Source organism: Lagopus muta, chromosome 1 (genome assembly GCF_023343835.1).
Source record: "Lagopus muta isolate bLagMut1 chromosome 1, bLagMut1 primary, whole genome shotgun sequence".
In the NCBI taxonomy this organism is placed as follows: Eukaryota; Metazoa; Chordata; class Aves; order Galliformes; family Phasianidae; genus Lagopus; species Lagopus muta.
In genome coordinates this window covers 59,709,820-59,735,025 of record NC_064433.1, presented here as the reverse complement: position 1 = coordinate 59,735,025, position 25,206 = coordinate 59,709,820, and the positions used below count along the sequence as shown (strand labels likewise).

General features: G+C 40.6%; 2 protein-coding genes across 10 annotated transcripts in view; one reads left to right on the top strand and one right to left on the bottom strand.

Moving 5' to 3' along the window:
- The window catches only part of NINJ2 (ninjurin 2), a 512,961-nt gene that overhangs the window by 342,981 nt on the left and 144,774 nt on the right, over positions 1-25,206 (top strand). The window lies entirely within an intron of this gene.
- Positions 1-25,206, bottom strand: part of WNK1 (WNK lysine deficient protein kinase 1) — a 99,615-nt gene that overhangs the window by 5,382 nt on the left and 69,027 nt on the right. For 5 of the 9 annotated variants that reach the window (XM_048942891.1, XM_048942939.1, XM_048942930.1 and 2 more), the window contains 18 exons: positions 24,925-25,206; positions 24,739-24,792; positions 24,160-24,251; positions 23,378-23,540; positions 22,789-22,905; positions 20,804-20,977; positions 19,975-20,026; positions 19,668-19,808; positions 17,852-19,281; positions 14,595-14,678; positions 11,095-11,181; positions 10,326-10,395; positions 8,823-8,905; positions 7,668-8,305; positions 6,527-6,729; positions 5,096-5,290; positions 3,744-3,836; positions 1,429-1,470 (listed from right to left, as the gene is read on the bottom strand). In XM_048942891.1, coding sequence (XP_048798848.1) covers positions 1,429-1,470; positions 3,744-3,836; positions 5,096-5,290; positions 6,527-6,729; positions 7,668-8,305; positions 8,823-8,905; positions 10,326-10,395; positions 11,095-11,181; positions 14,595-14,678; positions 17,852-19,281; positions 19,668-19,808; positions 19,975-20,026; positions 20,804-20,977; positions 22,789-22,905; positions 23,378-23,540; positions 24,160-24,251; positions 24,739-24,792; positions 24,925-25,206 — 4,000 coding nt within the window. The remainder of the gene's footprint in view (positions 1-1,428; positions 1,471-3,743; positions 3,837-5,095; positions 5,291-6,526; positions 6,730-7,667; positions 8,306-8,822; positions 8,906-10,325; positions 10,396-11,094; positions 11,182-14,594; positions 14,679-17,851; positions 19,282-19,667; positions 19,809-19,974; positions 20,027-20,803; positions 20,978-22,788; positions 22,906-23,377; positions 23,541-24,159; positions 24,252-24,738; positions 24,793-24,924) is intronic. The other 4 variants (XM_048942902.1, XM_048942915.1, XM_048942910.1 and 1 more) reach the window with 4 other exon arrangements.

Genomic DNA, 25,206 nt, shown 5'->3' with positions numbered 1-25,206 from the left:
AGGGAGTGCAGCTGCAGCTCAGATGAATGCTAACAGAAACATACCACAAGGTGGAAAGGAAAAAGCTACAATAAAATAATGAAAACTTTAAGCATGCACCATATCTTATTTAATAATAACAGTGACCGAGAAAAAGAAGGTGAAATTAAACACAAAACAGGCAAAAATAACAAAGAGGTACTCAAGATGAGGTGTGGAACCAGTAACGACCACATTCCACCATGAGGGCTCATGCAGGGATTGATACACTCACTCTCATACTCTTCATGATGGCCAATATCTGGTTCTCGTGTCTCATATTTCTATGTTAAACAATAAGTGCACAGCTGGCAACCTGGGACCGTGGCTCTATGCTTGAAGAGCCTCTTCAGGCCGTGCAATGGAGGGAGTTAATTACAAAATGCTACAGAACAATCATCCAAAGATGTGAAAAATCATTTAGAAAAGCTGAAGTGTTCTGAAGAGGACTGGCTGAGTGTTTAGTCCAGGCTTTAAGGCAGATAGGAAAGGTGGGGGGCAAAGAGCTTTATCTGAAAAGTGATTTTAGTAAGGAGCTCCAACCTCAAGTCACAGACAACTTGAGGCAGACCAACCTACGCTATAAGAGGTGAGCTGTAAAATTACTGGGAGCTCCCACAGTATCAGTGTAAAAACTGACTTCTTAGGAACTTCACATTTTAACCCTGATGTAGTTGCTGCCTACTGAAGCTGCCATCCAGAAGAGTGTGAGAAGGAAGCGTTTCAATTCGTGGCATTTAATGGAAACAAACCCCCGCATTCCTGCTTGGTCACAGCAGCCGTCCCCAATCCTACTCTGACATGAGGGACCTGAAGTGAAACAGGCTTCTGCTTCTTCAGCCTGCCACCTACAATGCCTTCATTTTACACCCAGCCTTCTTTTTTATTAGTATCATTTTTAAATCTCACCATGAGTGAGAAAGGCACTGTCAAAAGGCACCTTTAAGCCGTCTTCAGTGACGTGACCATACGCTGGCTTTTCTAGACATCTCTTACTTCAGGACACGGATAGAGGTCAGATGGCTTACTCTTGCAACGCTGAAGGACTCTCTGCCATTGGAGCTGTCACTGAGATGGCAGAACCCATCAGATACGTACAGAAACCAGCTGCTCAAAGGTACAGCGTTAGCACATCGCAGCGAGCAGCTGTCCTCGATGCTCAATTCACTGTTATTAGCAGGGAGCAAGGAGTTGCTCAGGGAAGGTGAGGCTCTGCCTCCACTCTTCTGCAAAGGTAATAGCCACGCTGTACAGCTATGCTAACAACAGAGTACACATTAGAGGGCATAACAGAGACAGACAGATGCTGTGCTAGAGACAGAGTCAGGGAGGCAAGGCTTCGGTGACCAGAAAAAGCCAATGAACAGCTTTACAGTCAGGAGTTGGAGATAACAGAAATAAGATAATTACTACAGAGCTGGTTGCAAGGACAGACTTTTTTCACCATCTTCCCTGAAGCACAAAGAGAGAGTCATTTGTTAAAGATAAGAGAAACAGTGAGAAATGTTTAGTATCAGCAAACAGTACGAAAAGCTTGGTGAGAAACAGAGGGCATGGCACAGCAGGGCTCCTGAAAGTTCTGGTATGTTCTAGGAAAAAGCCCAAGATTGCTCTGACAGGTTCATGGGTTGTATTTTCAGAAAAAGAAATGGTTTGGCCTTCTGCATTTATTTTTCAGTATTTCAGAATTCCCAAACTGCAGTGAGGAATGGCAGAACACACTACGATTTCAACTGCCTGTTACTACAAAAGCAAAGCAAATACGTCTTGCATTTTTGTCAGGGTGCAGAAAGCATTTCACAGCTATCGAGTTTGACCGTCACCAAGTGAGAAGAATTTGATAAGCCAAGTGCACTCATGGTTTGTCACCTTGTTCTCTCAGGCCTCCCCAGATCTGTGGGACAGACCTTCCCTGCCAGGCTGTACCACTCTATTTCTCCCACCGCACAGTTACAAGCATCAATTACTGCACTGTTTCCTCAACGCTGCTGATTCGAACCCAGCATCTTTCCCAGTTGTCACTCTCCATAACAGTCTGCAATAGCACTCGAAGGACAGGACTCCAGGAAGCGAGCAGCCTGTAATGAGCTGAGTGCCAGGCCAAGCTGTGCCATGCCTCTACGAGTATGACCTGCTTTTGCAGGACAGCTACAACACGCATTTCAAAAAGAATCCATTTTTCTTAGCACAAGCCCCACAGGTAGAGGATATGCCAAAGTATTCTTAGAGCCAGATGGTGCACAATTTGCAGCAAGCAAGAGCCTTAGAAGTACATGACGCTCTCACATTCAGTTCACTGTCAATTCCAGAAGTGGAGTAGTTGTTCATTACAAAGGATGGGGCAGACAAGAGAGGATTTTGAAGAGTTAACTTTGGTAAGCATGTGAGTATTTCCAAGAAAGGAGCTGTTAAGTCTTTGAACTGCAGATGTTTGTTACTGCACATCCGCACAGCAATATATCTAAAATCCAATGAGGTATCACTGCAAAATTCAGCAGCCACAAATATGTTTCCCCTCTCTGACTCCACTGCCTTAGAAGATCGTGCTGGTTGCATTGCAGCTGTCTCTGCAGAAGGCCAGGTCTTGTTCCTGCACACAATTCTCTGGCTGCCAACTGCAGCTCGACAGATGCTACAGATGCATAGTACATTAGGCAGTGCAGCAACTGAAGGCCTCTTTTCAGCATTCGGAACTCTCATATCAACTCATTCTGGAGTCTGGGAAACAAATGTCAGAGCATTCAAAGGGTCCAGTCTGCAGCAGCAGCATGGGAGATGTCGCAGCACTCCCCCCCCCCCCCCCCCAAAAAAAAAGAGAAGCATTGCAGCAGCAGCAGCCTCAGCTCAAGCACACTGTTAGTTCAGACAATCACATCAGAAGTTTGAGGCTCTCTTTTTTAATCTGGCGTAGTGTAAGCACCAGTGAAAAGATGTTGAGAAAGGCTGCAAGGTAACTTGCAAAGGTTGACAGAATGTCTGAAGATGGCCATTTCCCCACCTGCACTGCTATGTGTGCATCATATTTAGTCTGACTCTGATTTCACACTAAGAGCTTCTAAATCTGTGGCCCATTTGAGTTGACCTGAAAATATTCTGTAACTATTTTTAAGTTTCAATCTTTTACTCTCCATCTGCTAATGTACACAAAAAGTCAATGTTAACTGCCTACAGGTGGCATCAATGCTCTGCACTGTGATCAGCACTGGTGCTGACAGCATGCATAAACACCCAACTTGCACAGCAAGCACACTGCTGGAAGGAAGCAACACATCCCCTCCACCATCAGTTACAACAGTGCCCAACAAAGGAATAATTTGGGAAACAAATCTTCCTCACTGTTTCTGAAGGAAAGAATAGTTCCCCTGCAAGTCTCATGGCAGCTAACATATACTGAAGCGTAATTAATAAGCAGGCCAAAAGAAAAGGCCCAGTGTACTACAACTGGCAAGCCGACCTCAATTTCTGCCATTTCACTGACCTGCCCAGAAAAGTTTCCACCAAAAGCTTAGAGAAATCAGTGTTTGTTAAAACAGTTTAAAAACAGAATACCTAACACGAGAACCCAAACTTCCAAAGGTATGCTAAGAGCAACTCAGCCTAGCCATGGAATGGAAGGGAATACAAGGCGGCACATGAGGATGGGCTGCATGAAACAGATCCAAGCAGCAGAAGAAAACAAAAAGACAAAACAAAAAAGACAAGGAAGGAGTAAAGGTGTTACACACAAAGAGCCAAGCAGGGCGTACTCAGAAATCGGGTCCTCCTGCCACCAGGCTTGAACGTCACTCTCTCAGATGCACAGTTAAACTTCGCACAGCCTGTGAGAAAACAAAAACGGGAAGAACAGAGAAAGGAGAGGAGAAGAGACAGAACACCACTACAAGATGTTAGCAACTTGAGGTTGGAAGGGTGAAATGCATTAACATGGCACACAAGAGTAAGCTTCCAAGAGCAGACCACAGAGTATGCAGACAACATACGGAGTGAAGAGACTCGCCTTCAATACAGCGGACATGAGGCCAAGTTTGCTGTGTTAACCTCTGGTTTATAACCCAGCAATGGGGTTTCCATTGGTAGGAAAGCCAAACGCCAGCAAAAGCGTCTGATTGTAGAAGATACTGCACAACTCTAGATACAAGGAGGTGCAAGTAGCTCCAAAATACTTGAACAGTTCAACACAAAAATCTCTACGGAAAATTCCTCCCAAAATTCTTTCAGAAAGTCGATTTCTGTTTTCCGTTTGTACTTCTCCAAATTCAGCAGTAATATTTGTTTCATTTGATGCATTTAATCAGTCTATGGCAAAGCTTTTCAAAAAGATGCTAACGCATAAAAAACTGAAGCAACTACTTTCATAGAAGCAAATGAATCAAACTATCATCTCCTGAGCAACTGACAAGGAAAAACGTCCTCCCTCCAAAACAGATCAGGGCTGAGTGAGAGATGACCTGACACTACCTAAGCAATCCACAACTTGAGTCAAATGAACATTTTATTCCTACACCATTCCATCCTCCTATGCTGCTGACCAGGATCAACACATAAATGAAGAACATAATTCTTCTTTTTTTCCTTTTATTGCAAAAAATTTTTCAACAGAAACAGCCACAGCAGTTTCAAATTCAAGAAAGAGTGAGTCTTCTGAAATTTTTCTACCATTTCAATTACCTATTATCAACAAAGCTATTCTGCCTCATCCTTAATCTCACATTTGAACCCACCTCTCCGCTACCTCTCTCCTTTGTTTCCTCACCCTTTCAGCCAACACCACCTTCTCTCAGGTCAGAAGAATATTGCTTGCCACCACCACACTGCATTCTCTTGTGTTCTCCTTGGTGTTTTCATTAGACAGGGCCACATGCTATATATTAATTATTTTAACGTTCCTGGCACCTTCTGTTTATGTGAGAAGCTAGAAATGTAGTTGCAAAACATTCACCCTTTTCAGTTTGCATGCATTGGGGTCGAATTCCCTGTCTACTTTATGACATGTATTAAACATCAAGTGGCATCAAGTAGATTCTTTCACCAGCAGTAAAGGTGCAAGACTTGACACTAAATCCATCTGAAGTCTTACCTTGGCCTGGCGCAGAAAGGCTTGGTACTGAAAGGGCACCATCACTGGTAAAGGCAGAGTAGAGATTTTCGCTGGAAGGTGAAGGTTTGAGGGGCTGTAACAAATGGTTCTGTCCAGTCTCTGGCACACTACCAGGAGGATGAAGAGTCTGTTGCGGGGGCAAGACTGATGGTGCACTCTGAGCTGACAAATTGCCTGGAGGAAGAATGAAGGCAAAACACAATGAACCTTTCAGTTTCCCCGTGTCATTTTCTGAGCTTTTTTTCAGTGCACCCAATGGAGAACAGCAAAACGTATGACTGAGTTATTATGCTAGCCATGGAGAAAAGTGCAGGGGTGGGGAAGATAATTCATCCTCTGGATTTGAAAATTCCAGAGAGAGGCAGGGGAAGGACTACACCAGCACATTAGAAAGTATTAAGACTAAAATAATTTTTCTTTACTTCAATCTTAAGGGAACTCACTGTCACATGCTCACACAGAGTTCCTCTATCATATAATAAACCAGAAGTGAGCACAGTGCAACTGGATACAGACCCTCATACACGACATGGAGCTGCCAAAGTCAGAGTGTAAAACAAATCTTTCCCCTTACGGGCAGGATTTGAGTGACATCTACAGATAGATAACCCATGACACCCATGTCAGTCAGACACAGAACTATTTTTCAATTTATTATAAAAATTGTCTTAATGAGAAATGAAGCCTTGATAACTGAAATCTTCTTAATTTGTGAAGTACAAAGAATTGTCACTCCCTAAAACTTCACTACTTTAACATCCATCAGTTGTGACTTTGATTTCTGGCAATACCATGCTTAAGTGCTCTTAAGTACGAAAAATCATTTTTGAAGATGGATGAAGATACCATTCCCATTCTATAAAACCATTTTCAGGAGAAAACAAGAGTAGTTGATGCCCCATTCCTGGAGACTTTTGAGGCGAGGCTGGATCAGGCCCTGGGCAACCTGATTCAGCTGTGGTGTCCCTGTTCATTGCAGGGGAGTTGGACTAGATGGCTTTTCAAGGTCCCTTTCAACTCTAAGGATTTTATGATTTCATGGGGAAAAAAAATTCCCTTTGTAAATTTATACTTTTCACTCTGGATTGATTCCCAGTCCTCTTATAGTCCTATCACTAATCTCAAAAAAACAAAACAAAACAAAACAAACAAAACCAAAACAACCCATACCCACACTTTTAAACTGCTCTTACAAAACAATGTAATATAGTTTAAGTAAATTGCAAAAGGCAAGACTATCAACTAGCAAAAGCAACTTAAATGACTTCATAGTCCAGGCAGTGAAGGAGCTTGGAGTAGGGAGTGCAGGAGAGCAAGTTGCAGCAGAAGAATCGTATCAGTCTGGCAGTGACTGGTAGCACATTGTCAGTTCTATCTTATTTATCAAAAAAAAAAGTGAGAAAGCCTTACCTGACAGCTGTGGACTCTTATTTCCCTGGGAGCTGCTACGACTGGATTTGCTGCTTTTTCCTTTCGTGGGTCGTCTCCTCCTTCCTGAAAGGGGTGCAGCAGGGGGAATAATGACTGCAGGTGGGACCTTTCCTAGTTTTGTGTATAGTGATTCAATCTCCTGCTTCTGGCGACTCTGCAGCTCCTGGATCTCTTTAAGGTGCCTAACAAGTTGCAAGAGCATCACTTAAAAAATTGTATGCACATAGCTGTAGTACACGTAACAATCCCTCCCCTCCAGTCAAGCTTGACCAGCTTGTTTGGTCAAACTCCCATAAACATTTAAGAGCAGATGAAATAAATCCCTTCCACAAGCAATCGCTGAATACATATGGCAAAATGCTCGTTTTTTTCCATTTAGTCTAAAAATGACTAGGAATTCCAACACAAAGTTTCCAGCGTTGTAATCTCAAAACCAGAATAAACATATGCATAAACAAGAACACACAGCAAACAAACCAATCAAATCATTCATCATAAATGCTATAGGAATAGCTAGAACACTGTTTTCTGAAACATACGGCATTGGAGACTTCAACATTCATACTGAAGCATTTTTTTCAGAGCAGTTGCCAGCTGTCCTAAAAAGTCAGTTTTCAATATAAGTTCAATATTGAGTCACATTCTTCGACTTCTCAATTTTCTTCTAAATCAACAGGGATTCTCCAGGAAGTGGAGAACACCAGAATCACTTACTAGAAATGCAAAGTTGACTGCCATTTTCAAGACAGACAACAATATTTCCACTATCTACTAAATTTCAGAGATATGCCTAAACTTCTGTACATCTACATAGATTTATCCACAGCGTGGCAATCTGTATTTGAACACACACACTGAGATTACAGATTAGAAAATTAACATACCAAGTGCACATACCTGTTGTTTGGGATCATTGTGTATTACTTTTCCACTAAATAATTTTATTTCCCATGTAAACACTGACAGCGGGTCCTGACACTTAAGAAAGTTTTAGCTTCTTTTTAAAGAAGGCTAGCTTTTTTCCTTTGTGAAAAGTGAAGTCCAGAGGAAATGAAATGAAATTCATATTAAGCCTTTGCTACACATTTCACACATGCACAAGGGAAGGAAAAAGCCTTACTTCTCCCGTAATCGACGGAGTTCCAATTTCAAGTCTTCATCTTCAATATCCGACTCGTTGTCACTGCTCATATAGGAAGAATTGAACGAGTTGCTAAGACTCTGAACAGGGAGGCTGATCTTTGACGCTGTGGCCTGGAGGGAGTCTGGACTCGCTGAGCCATCATCCAGATCCTTAGCCATTCCACTCAAGAAAGCAGCCTCTGGTTCAGAGGACGGACCGTTCATATGTGGGGACTGCCTTGACTCCAACTCTTTCCTAGGGGCTGCAGCTGAAGAAGCAACTTGTTCCAAGTCCACAGAGAGAGGGAGAGTCATTGGCTCTCTCTCTGCACAGGTGACCTCATCCTGAGTCTTTGACACTGAGAAGCGCCCCACTTGATCTGTTGTTGTTGTTACCTGGAAGCGTCCAACCTTAGTAGGCTGACCATCGTCTACTGGCAACTGCAGCACAGGAACTGGCTGAGGAATGCCATGTGCCACAGCCTCGCTTTTCCGCCCTCCAGCCTGCTTCACCAGGGTGCTCTCTGGACTGCTCCCAGAAAGAGGGGAGGAATCAGAGGAGGTGGTTTCAAATTGCAGCGGCTTAGTCTCAGGTTTGTCACTCTCTTTCAGCACATCATCCACTGCCACAGATACCTACAACAGAAATGCAATCCTACAGACCTTCTAAGTTCTTCCTTAACATGATGCACGTATTTACATCACATAGCAGAATCATATGAGGGGGGAAAACAACTAGTTGCTCACTAGTTGCTTGGTGAGGATTTTCTATGAACATCCAAATCAGTTTAACATGGAATCATCGAATGGTTTGCGTTGGGCGGGATCTTTAAGATCATCCTGTTCCAACCCCCCTGCTATAGGCAGAGACACCTCCTTCTAGACCAGGTTGCTCAAAGCCCCATCCAGGCTGGCCTTGAATGCTTCCTTAGAGTGGGGGATCCACAACCTCTCTGGGCAACCAGTTCCAGTGTTTCATCACTCTCCCAGAAAAGAATTTCTTCCTGATATGTAGTCTAAATCCTCTCTCTTCCAGTTTAAAGCCCTTTCTCCTCATCCTATCACTACCTGCCCTTATCAAAACTCCCTCCCAGCTTTCCTGTAGACCCCTTCAGGTCCTGGAAGGCTGCTATAAGGTCCCCCCAGAGCCTACCTGAAACCGTCCCATCTTAAGAACGCCAGCTCCTGTTGTTGTGGAAGCCATACCACTGCTGTCTCCACCATACGATGCTGAAGCTAAAAAAGACCAAACAAATAAAGGAGAATGGGATTGAGAAGAAAATTAGCATGCCTTTGGATTTATGGAACCTGATCTCCTTTCTCAGCTCTGCCATGTATAATACCAAACTAAAATTTAAAAATTGGTTTTCTATAAAGTTCTGTTGTGCAGCAGACTTGCCAGAAATGTACTTTTATATTGTGATAAAAAAGTACACTTTGATTTCAAGCAAGGATGTGAAGTAGCCAAAAATAAAAAACAAATGAAATTTATCTAAGAAATAGCATATTTCAATTCCACACCCATGGTGACTACATTAATTTCAAATGCTGGAGGCAATTTCTTAATAATAGAAAAGTGGTACATTTAAGAAATGGTATAAACATTTACTCAGGGCTGCATGAAGCCTTCAGAGCTGGATCCTTAGATGGTAGCTCCTGATTTTATTATTGTATGCACTAGCAGTATAAGGTTACAAAGCTGAAAAATAACATTCTATTTTTAAACTAATTCTGTTGGACAGCTTGTTGGGTTTATTCAGCAACTTTTCACTTTGCTTACTTTTACTACCTAAAATTAACAGGCAAAGGAACTCATTTTCTAATAGGAAAAGGAGCTTAATGACGTAGTTCTCTATCAAGCATACCAGAAAGGGACTATTTTATTTTTCTGTTGGCTTTATTAGCTTTTAAAGTTTTGTCATTGCACTTGCAATCTAAATGTTGTTTGCTAAATAAATTAGAAATAATTTTAGTAGCAAATTAACAGTTTATTTTAAAAACAAACTTTTTAAATTGCAATGAGTAAGGGAATACTGATTGTTAAGTCTCAGGCTATTCTTGAAGTGTGGGTTGTTTGGTTGCACCCCTACTCCTGCAGCCCTAACAATTAAACTCATTTCGTATTGAAAGCCATTTATCATTCAAATTTCAGTTTCAGTTACCCCAGCACTGTTCAGAAAACAGTCCTTTTTTCTTACTGTTTCTTTAATTAAGTTTGGCCCCCACCCTTTTTTGTCTAAATAGAAATTAAATACTCCAATTAAGGAGAGATATCCTAAATACAGAATGCAGCAGGACAACACAAAATGGAAAGGTTTTACAATTGCTATCAAGAATATCACAAGAGACAGGAAGCAGTCCTTTCAAATTATGAATTTGTACCTTAGAAGCATAATGAAAATTCTTTGCAAGGTTTAATTTATCATTTCAGTCAGCTCTACATACAGAGTTACTATAATATGCATGTTCCATTCCCTTCTCTTGGTCTACAGTTGAAAATGTCAGTTTAGTTACTAAAAACTGCAACAATTCCTAAGGAATTGTCACTGTATGACTTATTAGAAGAGGTTATATCCTTACAAGTTGCTAACCTGTTTCAGTTTTGCATTAAATCTCTGTGCTAAGAAATCATCCGAAATAACAACGGCTGTCTTACCATCTTTTAGAGGCTGTGCTGCTGTGGACACCAGACCAGTAACTGCTGTAGATGCTACTGAGGGCACAGACTAGAAGTTCAGGAGGAAAATAAAATAAAAATAATCAGAATCAGCAGTTTGATTCAACTCCAAGTAATCTACCATAGTGCATGTAACAGGATTTTTTTAATTCCATCAGGTCTAACAGACGATCCATCATAGGACTAACAGAAGATCTCTTCATCTCCAAAGCAAACAACATCAGCAACAGATTTTGCATGCCTTGCAACACAAGACTACCAGCAGAACCTCCCCTTTTACTCTGCAGAAGTAATGCACGAATAGTCACTTGGAGATCAATGTTAATCACTATCATCCTTTTCTATCATCTTTTTATATCAATATTTCAATAGACTCTTAAGAATTGAAACCTACGCTTTAAACATCTCTCCTAAATTACGACTGACTTCCCACATAGTGCTAGTTTAGCACCCTCTTTTCCCTTGTTCCATAATCACTTCCCATTTTAGTTCTGTGATATTAATGGCTTTGCCAAAAAAGATGGGTTAAGAATTAATCCCAGAACTAGCCTCAGGATATACAGTATCTATTGCAACCTACATACTTCCTCCATTTTGCTTGGCTCTGTCCCACACACTGTAAGAAGACTCTCTGTTTTTAATTAGAAGCCTACGGACTCATGCAGTGATATTAAAGGCAGTGACTTAAGTGCATGAACTTGAGAAAACACTGGTTACTTGAGACTATTTGTCAGTATTGCAAACGTACACAGGCAGGAGCTGATGTCACTGGAACGGTCTCTGGACTAAGGGTTCTCCTCAGCTTAGCATCCAGATCTTCCAGTGGCTGCTGGGACTGATGAGAGAGGAAACAGTAAACAGCTGCCCCAACTCAAGAAAAATACACACATTTCTAAAACTACAGCCGCATTTAATACTAAAATTTGAAGCAGTCAGCACTGTTTTCATATTTCTGTCTTTCCCTTGCTACGTGCTTACATTTAACACGTGCAACACAGGAAGGCTGAAAACAATTTAAGCAACACATTTGGATAAGCAGAAAAGAAACATTAACTGAAACATCCATTTTTCACAAAGTTTGCATTCCCACCCTTGAGAATTGTGTAAAGACAGTCTAAGTCTCCAGGTTCTACAGTCTTTGGTCTACAAGGATTACACAAACTCGTTATGACTAAGAAAACTCACAAAAAAAAAAAAAGAGAAACATGCCCATAATTTCAAAAACTGAGGAATAAATTATCCAAAAACTGGTCTTGGGATGACATGCAGTTGGACTGCTGGTTATGAAACTTGTACAAAGGAAAAAATGTTGCTTAATGAGCTACTGACAGAACCAGAAAGGAAGACAAACCCATCTACTCTAAGACAAGCCAATAATTTTCCAGTCTGTATTATACGACAGCAGCAAAGGCTCTTAGCAGTTATCTAGATTTGATCCAATCAATCTTCTCCCATTTTGTCTCACACACCAAGGCAGGTTTTAGAGTTCAAATGAGAGGTGAAATTAGGTAAGCTGCTTGCAAGTGACAAACCAGAGAGCTGTATTTTGGCCTTTTCTATACCACAAATCCTCATAGAAACATCCATAGTAAACAGAAGAAAGCCGTTAGCAGTAGTGCTGTAGGATGAACCACACCAGTGGTTAGCGCTGCGTTGAGTTTGGGGGAAAATGATTACCAAGATAACCAGTTCTAAGCGATGACCTGAACTAGTATGAACTTAACGTGACTCATTTTAATTGTTTCCAGATCCATTTGCTACCACTGTTGGTGATTACAGATGAATTATCACCAAATTGGCATCTCTCCCCTCTTTCAGAAAATCATATTTCAAAAGAACTGGCTGAACAGTATTAAAAAAAACTACAGGTTCCATCAGCTGGAGGAAAAGATTCTGCTTGTTAACACTATCTCACAACTCCACATAAGACAACTAGCTTCTTGCTCAGTTTGGAGCCAGAACATACCCATTCCTAATGAATCATGTTCAGCCTACCAGAAAGCAGCAAGTAAAAGCAAATACAGTGGCACTCTCCTTTCCATGATACAATTAATGAGCAATACCCCAACTCTGTTTTCACACATGCAGAGCACAAATTTCTGCCTTTTCACACCGCATAATACTTCCTAAATAATGGATGTATTCTTATCACTTTCAAAGATTTAAACGTACTTCTTAGAAAAAAGAAAACCTAGGAGCAGCTCTGAATACAAAGGCCATCTGCAAGGACTCACTGACTGAGTCTGGACGTATTACTATTACTAACTTGCATTTGCTCCATTACAAGGACTGAGAAGGTAGTAGAATAAGAACAGTCAAGACGAGATGCCAACTTTCAGCATCTTGTAATTCTGGCTTATTAGACTGTTTCCATTCTAACCTCTATTCTAGATCCCATGCAAACTTGTCTGAGAGATTCCCTAGAAAAATGACATCTATTGGGGTACCCAGAGAAATCACTGAATAAACGCAGCTTCTGCTCAGACAGTGTTGGAGGATAAAAGACTGTAAAATGGAAAAAGGGTCTATTAATGCCATAACCAAAATAAAAGCTGCTACCACGCCTTGCTGCTCAACTCCTTTCATGCCTTTGGAACCAGGTATTACTACATTCCTCCCATTTGAGAGACAAAAGGAAATCCTGCTCAAAAAGAATCTTTGAAGATTAGTATCCAAATATATATAATTCTGTTTTTACAGTTTTAGCTGTAGAATTAATGGAAGTCATGACAGCTCATTAAGCAAACTTGCCTTAGCAGAGTTTAAATTATTTACAATTTTCTTCCATTATCCCTTTGTGTAACAGTCAATTTAAATCCTTTCAGACTGAAAAGCTCTCACAGGCTATTGTAAAGCCCAACAAAGGAACAGCTTGCAAAGAATAAAACGACCTTTTACAGGTCATTTTAAATGTCAGCACTTCCATAAGTGAAACTTGAATTCAAGAGCTCTGTTTCAAGAGATGAGAACGAGACTGCTACCAGAGTGTCAAGAAGCAGAACTTTATCAAGGTTAGCTCACAGTCAGCACTAAAATTCTGTGGTCAGAAATCCAAAAGAAGTCCAGTCAGGAAGCTAGTTAGTACAAGTCTTCATACTGTAGCTATTATATTGGCAGTGCTTTAAAATTATAGTTAAGTCTTAAATGAATAATTCCTTTCTACAAAAAGACAGTAAAAATGCAGATTTAGATGTATTCCAAGTGTATTTTCCGCAGACCAAAGCCTGATGGAAGAGGTGAATATTATGAAAAGTACACATACACAGGTAGTGTCACTTTTACAAGAAAATTACTCTGAGCCTCATGTAGGCACCTTTTCAACCATAATGTCTATACAGGTTTGAATAATAAAAAAAAAAACCAAGGCCAATTCTATCCCAAGGACATTTGAATATTATTCTAAAGATATAATATATCTTTATGTATCTAATATAATTCCTTCAGAAGCACCATACTTCCATCTCAAAAATCTCATGGGTTTTGCCTAGTTATTTTTTCAGCTGTTCTTGGTATATTGAACCATAATGTTTCCATCTTACATTTCACTGCATAGCATTTAGAAGATCCATAAAACAATTTTGTCTCATTTTTCTTCTACATTTGCTCTGTTTCTTAAAAAATCGAAGTGAAGGCAGTTTTAACCTCTATGATCTTGAACTGATCACCTGTCCAACTCACATATAGAACATGCAAGCTAACTGCTGCACACAAAACAGAAATTGAACAAGGTGAAGCCACTGTTATATTTCAACTCCTGTTTAGGATTAGGAGCATCACAGACCTTTTACAAAACTGAAAATCTGTTGAAATTAGAGTCTCGTAGTAACCACAGGAAAAAAATTAACCAAGAACTCTGAAAGCCAGTAGATCTGTATTAATGTTAACAATTAATTGTGGTATGTACCGCTTCGATGAAGAGCTACTTTGCTCCTGTAACTTTTCACTGTATGAAGAAAACTCACCTGTGTTACATTTTAACAAAAACCTCTACTGTTCAGATTGAAATAATGAATAACTTCAAGCCTGAATTACTGTTCCTGTATTTCAGACATTGAGTAGAGCAGCCCAACGGACAAGCTAAATCTACAGTGCTGAAGCAACTCTGCCCACTGCTACGTTTACACACAAGGGGTTACTATGCCAAAAGACAAGAAAAACAGACATTAATAACATGCAATGGAGAGTTTAATCGAAACATGCCCTTCGAAAGAAAAAGAGGCAGATAAAATCTGCTGACTCGTGTAGCACCTGAGTTAGTGAAGGTCCTGGAAAAGGTGGCAGCGGCTCACTGGACGGAGTGCCAGCTGGAAGTTCAGAACCTACTGGTAGCACCTATGGATAACCAAGAGGAAACGCGAGTCCATCAGACACAGAACAACCGAAGGATAAGATACCAAGTTACGGTCAATCATGCCCTATGACAGAGGCCTCCGTGTTTTTTCTGTGGAGACTTCCTTCCTGGAAAGTCAGCAGAGAATCTTTGTGGAGTTCAGCAACAATGAAAGTAGGTGGCTGTTTGTCAGTTGTTTTGTTGCTGTTCTGTGGAGCCTTTTCTTTTTTTTTTTTTGGTTGGTTGGCTTTGTTTTGCTTCTTTTGTTTTAGTTGTTTGGTTTTTTGCTTTTATTGTTTGGATCCAGATCGAGTAGTCACAATTTCCATTTTAAGGAAGCTGCTCTGTCTATGAACATAGCAACTCAGTTACTTTCTTTTCAAGTCTGCAAGAAATGCCACAGCAATATTTCTTAAATAAATAAATAAATAAATAAAAAAGCTAAATTTCCAAGAGGCTTCATTTATTAAAAAGTGCAAGAGTACACTCAACCTCCTCACAACAGATCTATTTTAATGGCTCATTAACAACACCAGGCCATGTGCCTCTGGCAAACAGCTCCAAGAAATGGATACTTGAACAAAGAAAGTCATGCCTGAGGATGTCTCCACTTGTTGAAAATGGTATTTATCAACTTCTTACACCAATTTCCAGAGCTGTTTTGGTTTTTTCATTGTTGGTTCTTTTTGTTTGTTTGTTTTTAGTTTTTAATTAACCTGAAGGGTGTTGCGCACCCACAGAAGATGACTAGGCCATGCAATCAGATAGGGGCAGGTGATCCAGGTTATGTGGTAGGAGTTAGAGAAACTGGAAAGGTTAGAATGAGGGATCAAAGCCTCCCAGCAAGGTCAGACAGTACATTCCAGTTAGTTATTTCCATTGTTAGGGAAGTGGGAACTCCTAGGAATTAAGTGACCCATTACACAATTTGCAAGTCTTATTCTCAGCTGTAACCTTGAGGCTTGACCACAACTCCTGAAGTTTCAGAAACATAGGACGGTCCTATGAGTTACAGCATTAGTCACCTGGCTCCCCTTTATGCCAGTGAACACCATTGGATGTGTGTAACTGGCCCAAAATCCTACTGTGGTCTTCAACAAGCAGAACCAGTTCTATCAATGTTATCACAGCTTAACTAATAGTTCAGATTGCAGTAATAACTGACCAGTGAAGATACTGGACACAATTATCTCTTGTTCCCAAAATGCTGTGGCAGGAACTAAGCCAAGTTGCATTACTGCAGTTTTTCTGTGTGCTGAGATCATATACACGGACATTACTGGTTCTGATGCATGGTGACTTACTAAGCTGTGGTAAATTCATCCTTTAGTTTATAAATAAGAGGCAAAATACACTTTAAATACATTCATAATACAAGTCAAAAGTATTCAGGTTAACAAGTTGACTGCAAACAAAACATCTCTTTCTCCTACAGTGCAGTAAACCCCAGAAAAATAAAGCATTAAACTCTAGAAGCTCAAAAATGACACAAAGTGAAAATGAAATTTGAAAAAACACAGAAGAATTTAGAAGCAAAGAATTCAAAGAGGAGATATTTTTCCCTACAACAGACAGCAAAAATCCCAAACATTTATTCCATTTAAATCCAAGCACTTGTAATAATAGGTTTCCACTTTGCAAGTTTCTACCTGCTCCAATTATTCCTAAATCATTAGCTAGTTATTACAATTTTCTGATCCTTCTTTAATTCTCAGCTCTATTTCAATATAAACGAATGGCCCTGCATCTAAGTTTCTTCCCCAGCTTCCTTGACACACTTTCCTGCTGAAGTAGCAGAAATTGTCTACTTTGCAACTGAATACAATCTAAAATGGAAAGAAGTGCCTCACTGGGCTCAGAAAGTAACTGCTGAGTCCAAGTTGTTGAATTACTTACAATTCTAGTGCTGCGCACTATGTGAGAGGAAAAAATATCATTTACAAGATCTGTTGGGTGTTTGAATGAAAAAAAAAAAAAACAGTAAAGAATCTCCAGAATCTTTGCTGCATTCATTCCCTTTACCTCTCCATCTTTTTCTTCCCCATTAACTTTACTTCAATGTGGTCCTGTCAGAGGTGGATTTAGAAGTCAATGCACGACACATGAGAGAGATTTATACCCTCAGTAGCATCAGTATGTTTTACTTGACTTTCAGCAAAGAAAACTCAAAGTAGGGAAACAATATGAATACAGCTGAGAATAGCATAGCTGAGAACAAAACAAATGGGAAGGAATTCCTAGAAAACTATAAGAACAAGTGAAATAAGGAGAAATCTGCAGAGGCTGTGGAAATCCTCAAAAGTTATTGCTATAACAGTTATGACATTCCCTCAGGCCTCAAGCTTCACGTTAGTCTAACACGTTTTTCCAATTAGTTGTAACCTCCTCATTGTATGTCAAATTGATTAAAATATTCTATCCGTTCTCCTGCTGATCATACCTGGTTTAAGAAAAATATCTACACACAGGAATGGTACCACAGTTATACCCCATCTATCTCTTTGCTTTTGGGAAAAGGACTGGGAAAGTAACAATGTTAGTCTGGCTCATGGAGGCACATGGTAGAGTTCTGATTCTTGGAAATTCTTAATTTATTCACCCTTGGGCAAGGTAAGAAACCTTAATTTTTATTTTTCCCCATTTGCCTTGCTTCTCTGAACAGAGACACCATGTAATCTGAAGGATTCTTAAAAAATTCAGTTTAGTTCATCCCTACTGTCAAGGAAAGGGCTAATGATAAAAAGCCAAACCGCAATCAACACTAGTTTGTGAAACATAAAATGATCCTGGCTCATTTTAACAATTATGGATAAAAGGCTATTTTAAGCAAGGCTCCCAAACTTCTATTTTAAAAAACACTAATAAAGACAAGCCACAGTTGCTTCACTCTTTGTAGTTTAGCAGTATGAAAAAGGAACAGCGACACTAGAGAGTTCTCAGACACACAGTATAGAATTGGATGTTCATTTCAGTACGGACCAAAGAAAAACCCTCTTGAAAAAAAAGAAAAAAAAAAAAGAAAACACCCAGAAGATAAACGTTTCCTTCCAATATTATAACCAAAGACACCTTTGCCTGAATATTTTTGCTTTAAAAAATAGATTCTGTTCAAGAAGTCTATTGACTTATATTCTATAAGACGATTGAATATCCATATAAACATTGCATTTCTTACCGGTACCCTGCTAAGAGGAGGCTTCGAGGGAGAGGTCCCTGGTTTCACTACTGCTGTTGCAACGCTGCTTGGTGCTGAAATATAGCTTACTGGGGTGATCACTTGCCCAGGCGTGGCGACTGGTGTGAGCACTGGCAAGCCAGCTGGTCCAAGAGGCAAACTGCTCGGAGGTATACAAGTGCTAACGGATGTCAGGGGTTTAGTTGGTGCAAGAACAGTGGTTGGGATCCCAGGAATAACAGTAGTTTCCATGATCAGTGACGTCTCCAGAGATACTGATGGATGTGCTGCTCCCACGTTACCATGTTCACTGAAGAGAGACCGTAGCTTTTCTTCCAGGGTCTTTATATCATCAATGCCAGGTGCTTTGGACTGAGCATCAGCGTCAGCCTCCAGACAGTGAATATGAGGTTGATTGGGTAATGGAGCTGGTTGGGGCTGGCTGTGTATCAATGTTTGCTGTACTGCAGGCAAATTAGTAACTGGCTGTGGTAAGACACCAGGTAGGGGAACCTGGGGCAACACAGGTGTTGCACCTGGAATCTGGGATAGGACAGGTGTTGATGTAACTGCTGATGGGATGAGTAAGGGATGTATCACTGGCTGAGTGACCGAACCACACAAACTTGTTGCTACAGAGGATGATAAAGGTGCAGAGATTGGTAGCGATAAGCCAGCTGCACTGGAGGGCTGTGATTTATCTGCGGACTGCCCACTCTCAGGTATTGATTGTGGAGCACTTACAACTGTTGTTTCTGCCAGACTGGAGACAGAGCCACTACTGGTAAGCTGAGGAAGCTGCAAAGCCACATTCTGAGCCTGAGACAGGGCAACAGACGTCTGCGGTGCTGCCAAACTACTTACAATTTGAGGAGTAGATTGAGATGTCACAGCTGGTGCAACGACACCAAGACCAGTGACACCAGGAACCTGGGTAGCAGATAGTGCCAAAGAAGCTGGTGTGCTGATGCTAGGGGTAATGTCGCCAGTTACTGGCTGAGCAGGCTGGGATGTGATAGTTAAGGAGAAAGAAGCAGGGGCGCTCACACTGGAAGCCACACCACCAGACAGCTGCTGTCCGGACTGTGAGGCCGGAGGTGGAGAAACAGAACTTGGCACACTTGCACTTAGTGCAACTCCAGCAGCTGCATTTTCTGAAGGCAAAGTAACAGAACTTGGAAGAGAAACACCTGTGCTAGAAGGAACAGATATTGAAGGAGCAGCTACAGATGCAGGAGGTGCACCACTGCCTGCCATGGTAGAAAGCACAGGTGGAAATGGTGGTATTGTTTGATTAAACACTGGAGGAGCTGTACTAGGTCCTTCTGTCATTTGACCATGCCCAATCTCAGAGAAAGCTTGTTGTAAGCTCAGCGATGATGCAGAGTGGGAGAGATTCATTCCAGGACCATGTAGTGGAGATGCAGCAACTGAAAGAACACGAAAAATATCAGCCCATCTTGGAAAGTTCATTACAGTACTACCTCCTATCGATAAACTCAGACGAAGTTAACTTCCTAGCATCATTTAAAAAAAAAAAAAAAAAAAAAAAAAAAAAAAAAAAAAAGATAAATCCAGGCACACATTGAAAATGTGGAATTAAGGTTTCAAGACTTTTGCAGGCAGGACATCAACATTTTCTCCTGCAAGAATTCTACACAGTATCAGCCAGATTATCATCACTTCTTATCAGCACAGTCATTTCTCTACTTCCAGATACTTAAGGGGTACTAAGGAGCTTGTCAGTTTGGTAAACTAACTCCAGTTTTGAATAGCATTTCTTAGCCTTCAGAATTTAAGAGTTTAGATAACTTACCCACATCTGAAGTTTCTTTTCCTCCGGGAACAGGAGAGGTGAAAAAGCCCTGTTCTTTTAACCGACTTTCAGGGACAGGGCTGACAATAAACCGTCTTCCCGCAGAATGGACAACCTGGGTAAAGGAGCTAGGAGGAACCCCTAAACAGAAAGAAGTTGGATATTTAGTGATACGTAGCTGCAACAAAATACATAACCTGCAATATGGAATGTGAACTCCATCATATAAAATAAAAACCTGGCAGCACCCATCCGCTGAAATCGAAAAAGGTAACTGTTGAAAAAAACAAAATCACAAAAGACTTACCTATTCTTTGTGGCATGGAAGATGTAGGATCTGGCTGTTTGAACTCTAATTTCTGTAAAGTAAGATAAAATTTAAAGTTCTATTCTGAAACAGAAACCCACACGATAGTATTAAAACGCTAGCTTACTGAAATGTGGGCATTTAAGTTAAGCAGTGCCATGGACTCAAGCACCATTATCAAAGCAGTGAAATTCTGCCTAGGCAACTGTCAGCTATAGCGTTTTATAGATTGTCAGTTCAGTGACCATCAGTGTAACAAACAGATCTAAGCATCTTCTTCTTAAACACTCCAGCCCATTTCCTTAAATGAATTTCCCACAGATGAGTAAACGGAGGATGGATGTTTTGGAGTAGTTTTTGATAGAAATAAGGCAGAGATTCTGGAAATGTCACCCCTTATGATTCCCAGCAACCAGCTTGAAAACCTTTGTTTTCTAACTGATGCATCCAATCCTAGTTGCTCACTGAGGGCCTGGAGTCCAGTCTCTTGGGATTCAGTGAATAACAAAGGATTAGGGATTTTAGCATCCTGCCTCACAACTTCAAACCCAGGAAGCCCCAGCATTTATGACTATCTGTCTAGTACTCTATTATGAGATTCAGCAGCTTTAAAAGTGTCACAACATGACAAAAAGCAATGGCGCTTTTTGTTATTTAGTTCTCTAAATGAATTTTTTGTTTTCAACCTGATCTGAAGCTCTGCCTGTTAATTTTGTTTTTAAGCTTTGCTATTCTCATGAAAGATTTCAGTTTCTTGCTAGCACTACGCAAAACCATAACACCCAAAACTGAAAAAATGATTAGCTAAGGCCATTCATCTTCTACGTACCTGTGACCCTGGAACGAAGCCATCATCTTTTGTCTGCATACTCTCCAAACCCTGATCACCTTCTGGCTCCACACTTACATCCTCGCTCAGCATTTCATCTGCTTTCTCAATGATCTCTCGTACCTGTTCCACGAATGAGTCTCTCTCAGTTGCTAAAATAAACTCATTCTGCACCTGTGAAGAGAACAGAGCAGCAAGATTTTTAATTGATATGAAATATTTCAAAACTATGTATTGAATACTGAGTAACCATAATATAACTTATGTTTGTGTTTGTCCTCCTTCCACTGTTCTTATGCATAAGATAAAGTTCATGACATCCTGGAGAAAAAACATTTGCTTCTGAAATTATCTCCAGCACTGAAATATTTGTCCTACTTTGCTCTTTGCAGTGGAACAATATTCTGTGTCATTTTCATCAGATTGATATTTCAGACTTTCCCAGTGAAACTCAAAATTTGCAACTTCATTTACTACCATATTTAAAGAAAGATGTAAATGTAAAAAAAAAAAAAAAATCAAGAATTTTATATTGCAAGATAAATTCTGTGCTACTCTATTTCTACATCATACTGAATTTCTACCCTATGGAGGCTATACATAACTAGTTTCCAGAAGTCTGGCTGCTGCAGTACATAAACACAAGAATTATGTTCCCCAGCTGGTAAGAGAAAGTGTGTTCAGCCTATTTAGTTTCAATATACTGTATTGCTTTGTAAAAATACATCCTGCTGTTTACATTGGAATAAATAAGCTTAAACAAATACACTCAGTATTTATACAACAGTTCTTAGTCTGTCAGCCTAGCCCAGGAGAAAATTACGTCTCCTGACGGGCATAAAGTTCTAGATTAAGTTGTCTAGGTTTGGTTGCATACTTTAAATGATTTGCTTGCACTGTGAAAGCACAGGTCACTTATTTTGTTTGCACTCCTCATCAACCGTCTGTTCTTTTATCAAATATACTGTTTTATTCCTCCATAGGATCATTTTACATATGAGGAAATGTAAGATCTATACTTTCTGTGACACTTCATTTATTTGACATGTCAATACACGTACATAGCCAAGAACCAAATTCTTCCTCTTCTGTGGAAAAGTCTTCCTGTGTTACTAATTTGATTATTTCTGAAAAAATATGAATCCAGCCATTATTCTGCTGTCTCTCCAAGTTAAAAGATAAATACCACCACACAGGTGCCCAAGTTGGGGGAAAGATAGTGCTTTGTGTCAGGATGAACTTCCAACCCACTTTCCACCCCACTTCAGCAATACCAAAAGTGATCTCATTTTTGCTCAGATTGTACCAGCTCAGAAATATAATTTTAAATTTAAAAAAAAGTGGTGGGAGGTTCTATTCCACACTTCATGGTACTTGCATTTAAACATATCTGTATATGACAAGTTCACTTCTGTTTCCTGACCACTATCTGTTGAACGGAGAGGTTGCTTTGTTTGTTTTCCTTTGAGATGCACTGACCAATTTAGTCAAAAGCAGCAGTCATTCCTGATCTCCAGAAATCAGAAACAAGTTCCCTCAAGAGGAAATCTTGCTGTTTCAGTTGAGAACAGCAGCAAAATCTCAATGCTTAAGCAGAATTGTAAAGACTTAACAATATTTTGGTCTTCAAAAAAAAAAAAAAAAAGCAAACTATTTAAGTTGGTGCTTTCAGAAAGCTGTCTGCAGTTTTTCCAAAATACAGACTGTGAAAAAACAAAAGTAGATACAGTTGATAAAAAAGACATTTCAGGATAAAAAAATTGACTCAGGTGTTCCCTGTGAACTGAGCATGTAAATATTAAGTGTCAGTTTTGTATAATACTCTGTGCAGACAGTCTCTAGCTGTGCTTACGTACCTATTGAGTGCAGAAAAAAAGGAGGCAGGCCATGCTACACAAAAGAAAGCAAGTGAGAAAATAAGACTACTTATATTACTACCGTGATTAAGACCAGATTCAATTTTCCACTTCTGAAATCCATCTTACCATAATTGATGCTATTTCCTCAGGGTTGTCACCATCCAAATCAAATTTGAAAGTAACCATTTTCCGATTGTGTGTCTCTAGCTGGCATTCCACTACCCGGTCACCTTTATTTGAAACCTAAAGCAAAAAAAAATAATAGTTCAAATTAAAAGCATAAAAATGTAATGTTTGTACTTCAAAGTCCACAGAGAAAGACCAACAGTACTGCTCAAAGACAAACACATTCTCTTTTTCTAAACTAATAAACAGTACAGCAACATTTTCTGAGGATTTGCCAATTACTCATATGACCAAGCTTACCTTGCCCTCACCTTTCTCTAGGGCTCCAAATGCTCCCTTGTTCCTTTCTAACTTATATGTCACTAGCTTAGCTTTACTAATAAGATTAAAGCAAACATTCAGAAATAGTATGTGTAAACACTGGAGGCCACGCAAGCTAATTCTGCCATCTGAAATATTCTGAAAAACTCTTAACTATGACTTTTGAAACACTAACTGTAGAAGCAGAAGAAATACAGTGGACAGACTGCGTGCTCAAAGTGGCAACAGTATTAAACAGTCACTTCAAAATTAAAACAAAACCACTCACATTTAGAATTCTCAGTTTCGGCCTAGCAGTCTTCTCATGGCGAGAGCGACTGCGGACGGACCTCCGCATATGACGCTTGGTAGTCCTCCCTTCATGCCTCCCACTAGAAGCTGGAACATTCTCATTGCCATCACTCATTCCTGAAGCAACATCAGAATGTGCACTAAAAATGAAAACAAAACTTTATATTAGTACTCCTGCATTCTATATCTGCAACAATATGGTTTTGCCCTACCGATACCGTTCTCTTCAGGATAGGAGTGGACGCCTGTTCATCACAGAGTATGGGAGAAGAATAAACACCGAACATTCTGAGTTGGAAGAGATCCATCAGGATCATTGAATCCTGGCTCCACAGAGCACCACCCAAAATCCAAACCCTATGTCTGAGAGCAGTGTCCAAAAGCTCCTTAAACTCCAGCACTTGGGGCCATGCCCTCTGCCCTGGGCAGCCCGTTCCATGCCCACTGCCCTCTAGTATACCTAACACCCAACCTGCCCCTCCCCTGACACAGCTCCATGCCATTCCCTTGGGTCCTATTGCTGTCACCAGAGGGCAGAGCTAAGTACTGCCCCTCTATTCCCTGTGAGAAGCTGCAGCCACCATGAGCCTCTTCTTCTGCAGGCTGAGAAAACCAGCCTGCTGTTCCTCACGTGTCCTTCCCTCCAGACCCATCTCCATTTCCACAGCAGTCCTTTGAACACTCTTCTAACAGTTTTATGTCTATTGCATGAAATTAAAATTTGGATTGGTAGATTGGTGAGAAGAAAACCATGCTTACCTATCCATAGAGGAAGCCAAAGGGGTAGACTGAGCAGGCTGCGTTGATGGCAGAGACTCTGAAGGAGCAGTCTGTGAGGCTCCTTGAGTACCCTATGGATAGAAACCTACATCAAGAACTCTAAATAACTCCATTCCTTTCGAAAGCACCCATTAGTCTTCAATCATTTCACTCAAATCAGTTATAAAGCTAAAAGCACTACTTTTTTAGAACTTTGAACAGCTAGCTAGCATCTAGAGAGCTTTAATTTACAAGGCTCAAAAGCAAACTGCAGTGAAGCAAATAATCATCCTGAGGAGGGGTGGGGCAGAAAATCAGCCATCCTTCTACAGATGCACGTTGCTACAGTTTGCCATGCAGCCACAGTCTTACTAACAGAATGTGCAAAAGGCAAGCCAATGCAGAACACAAAGACAATTCAAATTCTCCCTAGCAACATCAGTGCTGCAGGGAATGGGCAAAATGAGAGAATCTCAAAGGCTATCGGTAGCAGTTTTTCATTGATATGGCAAAATATTCTACAGTACTAGCAAGAAGTGAAGTGTTAACAGGTTTTTTGCCTGTAAGAGGTACACTCACTTCCCAACAGAACAGCCAGTGGCAACAAGGTCCCCACATTGGCATGACATTCTGCTGTAAGAAAAAGGTTATTTGAAACATTAATTTCCATCTGAAGACAAGCATGGAAGGGATTAGTTCCCCACACACATTCACTGTTGTATAATCTGAAGACTCTAAATGCATTGTTATGTTCAACATAGTTACCTCCACAACTGCCTGCTGCGAGGAGGCTGATGAGGCCTGTTGTGCTAAACTCACTGTAGGCTGGGGCACTTGAACCTGTCCTCCTACGCTGCCCATAGGAACTAAAACGTTCTGCTCCACATACGGCTGCACAACAGGAGCAATATAGCCTGGCTGAGTCATTACATCTGTGGGTAGGGGAGGGGACAGTATGGCAGAAGGAATGCTAACAGAAGCCACGGCAGAGGAAGGTGCAACACTTGAGTCCCCTGGGTACTGAGGTGGCAGCCGAGATGGGAAGCC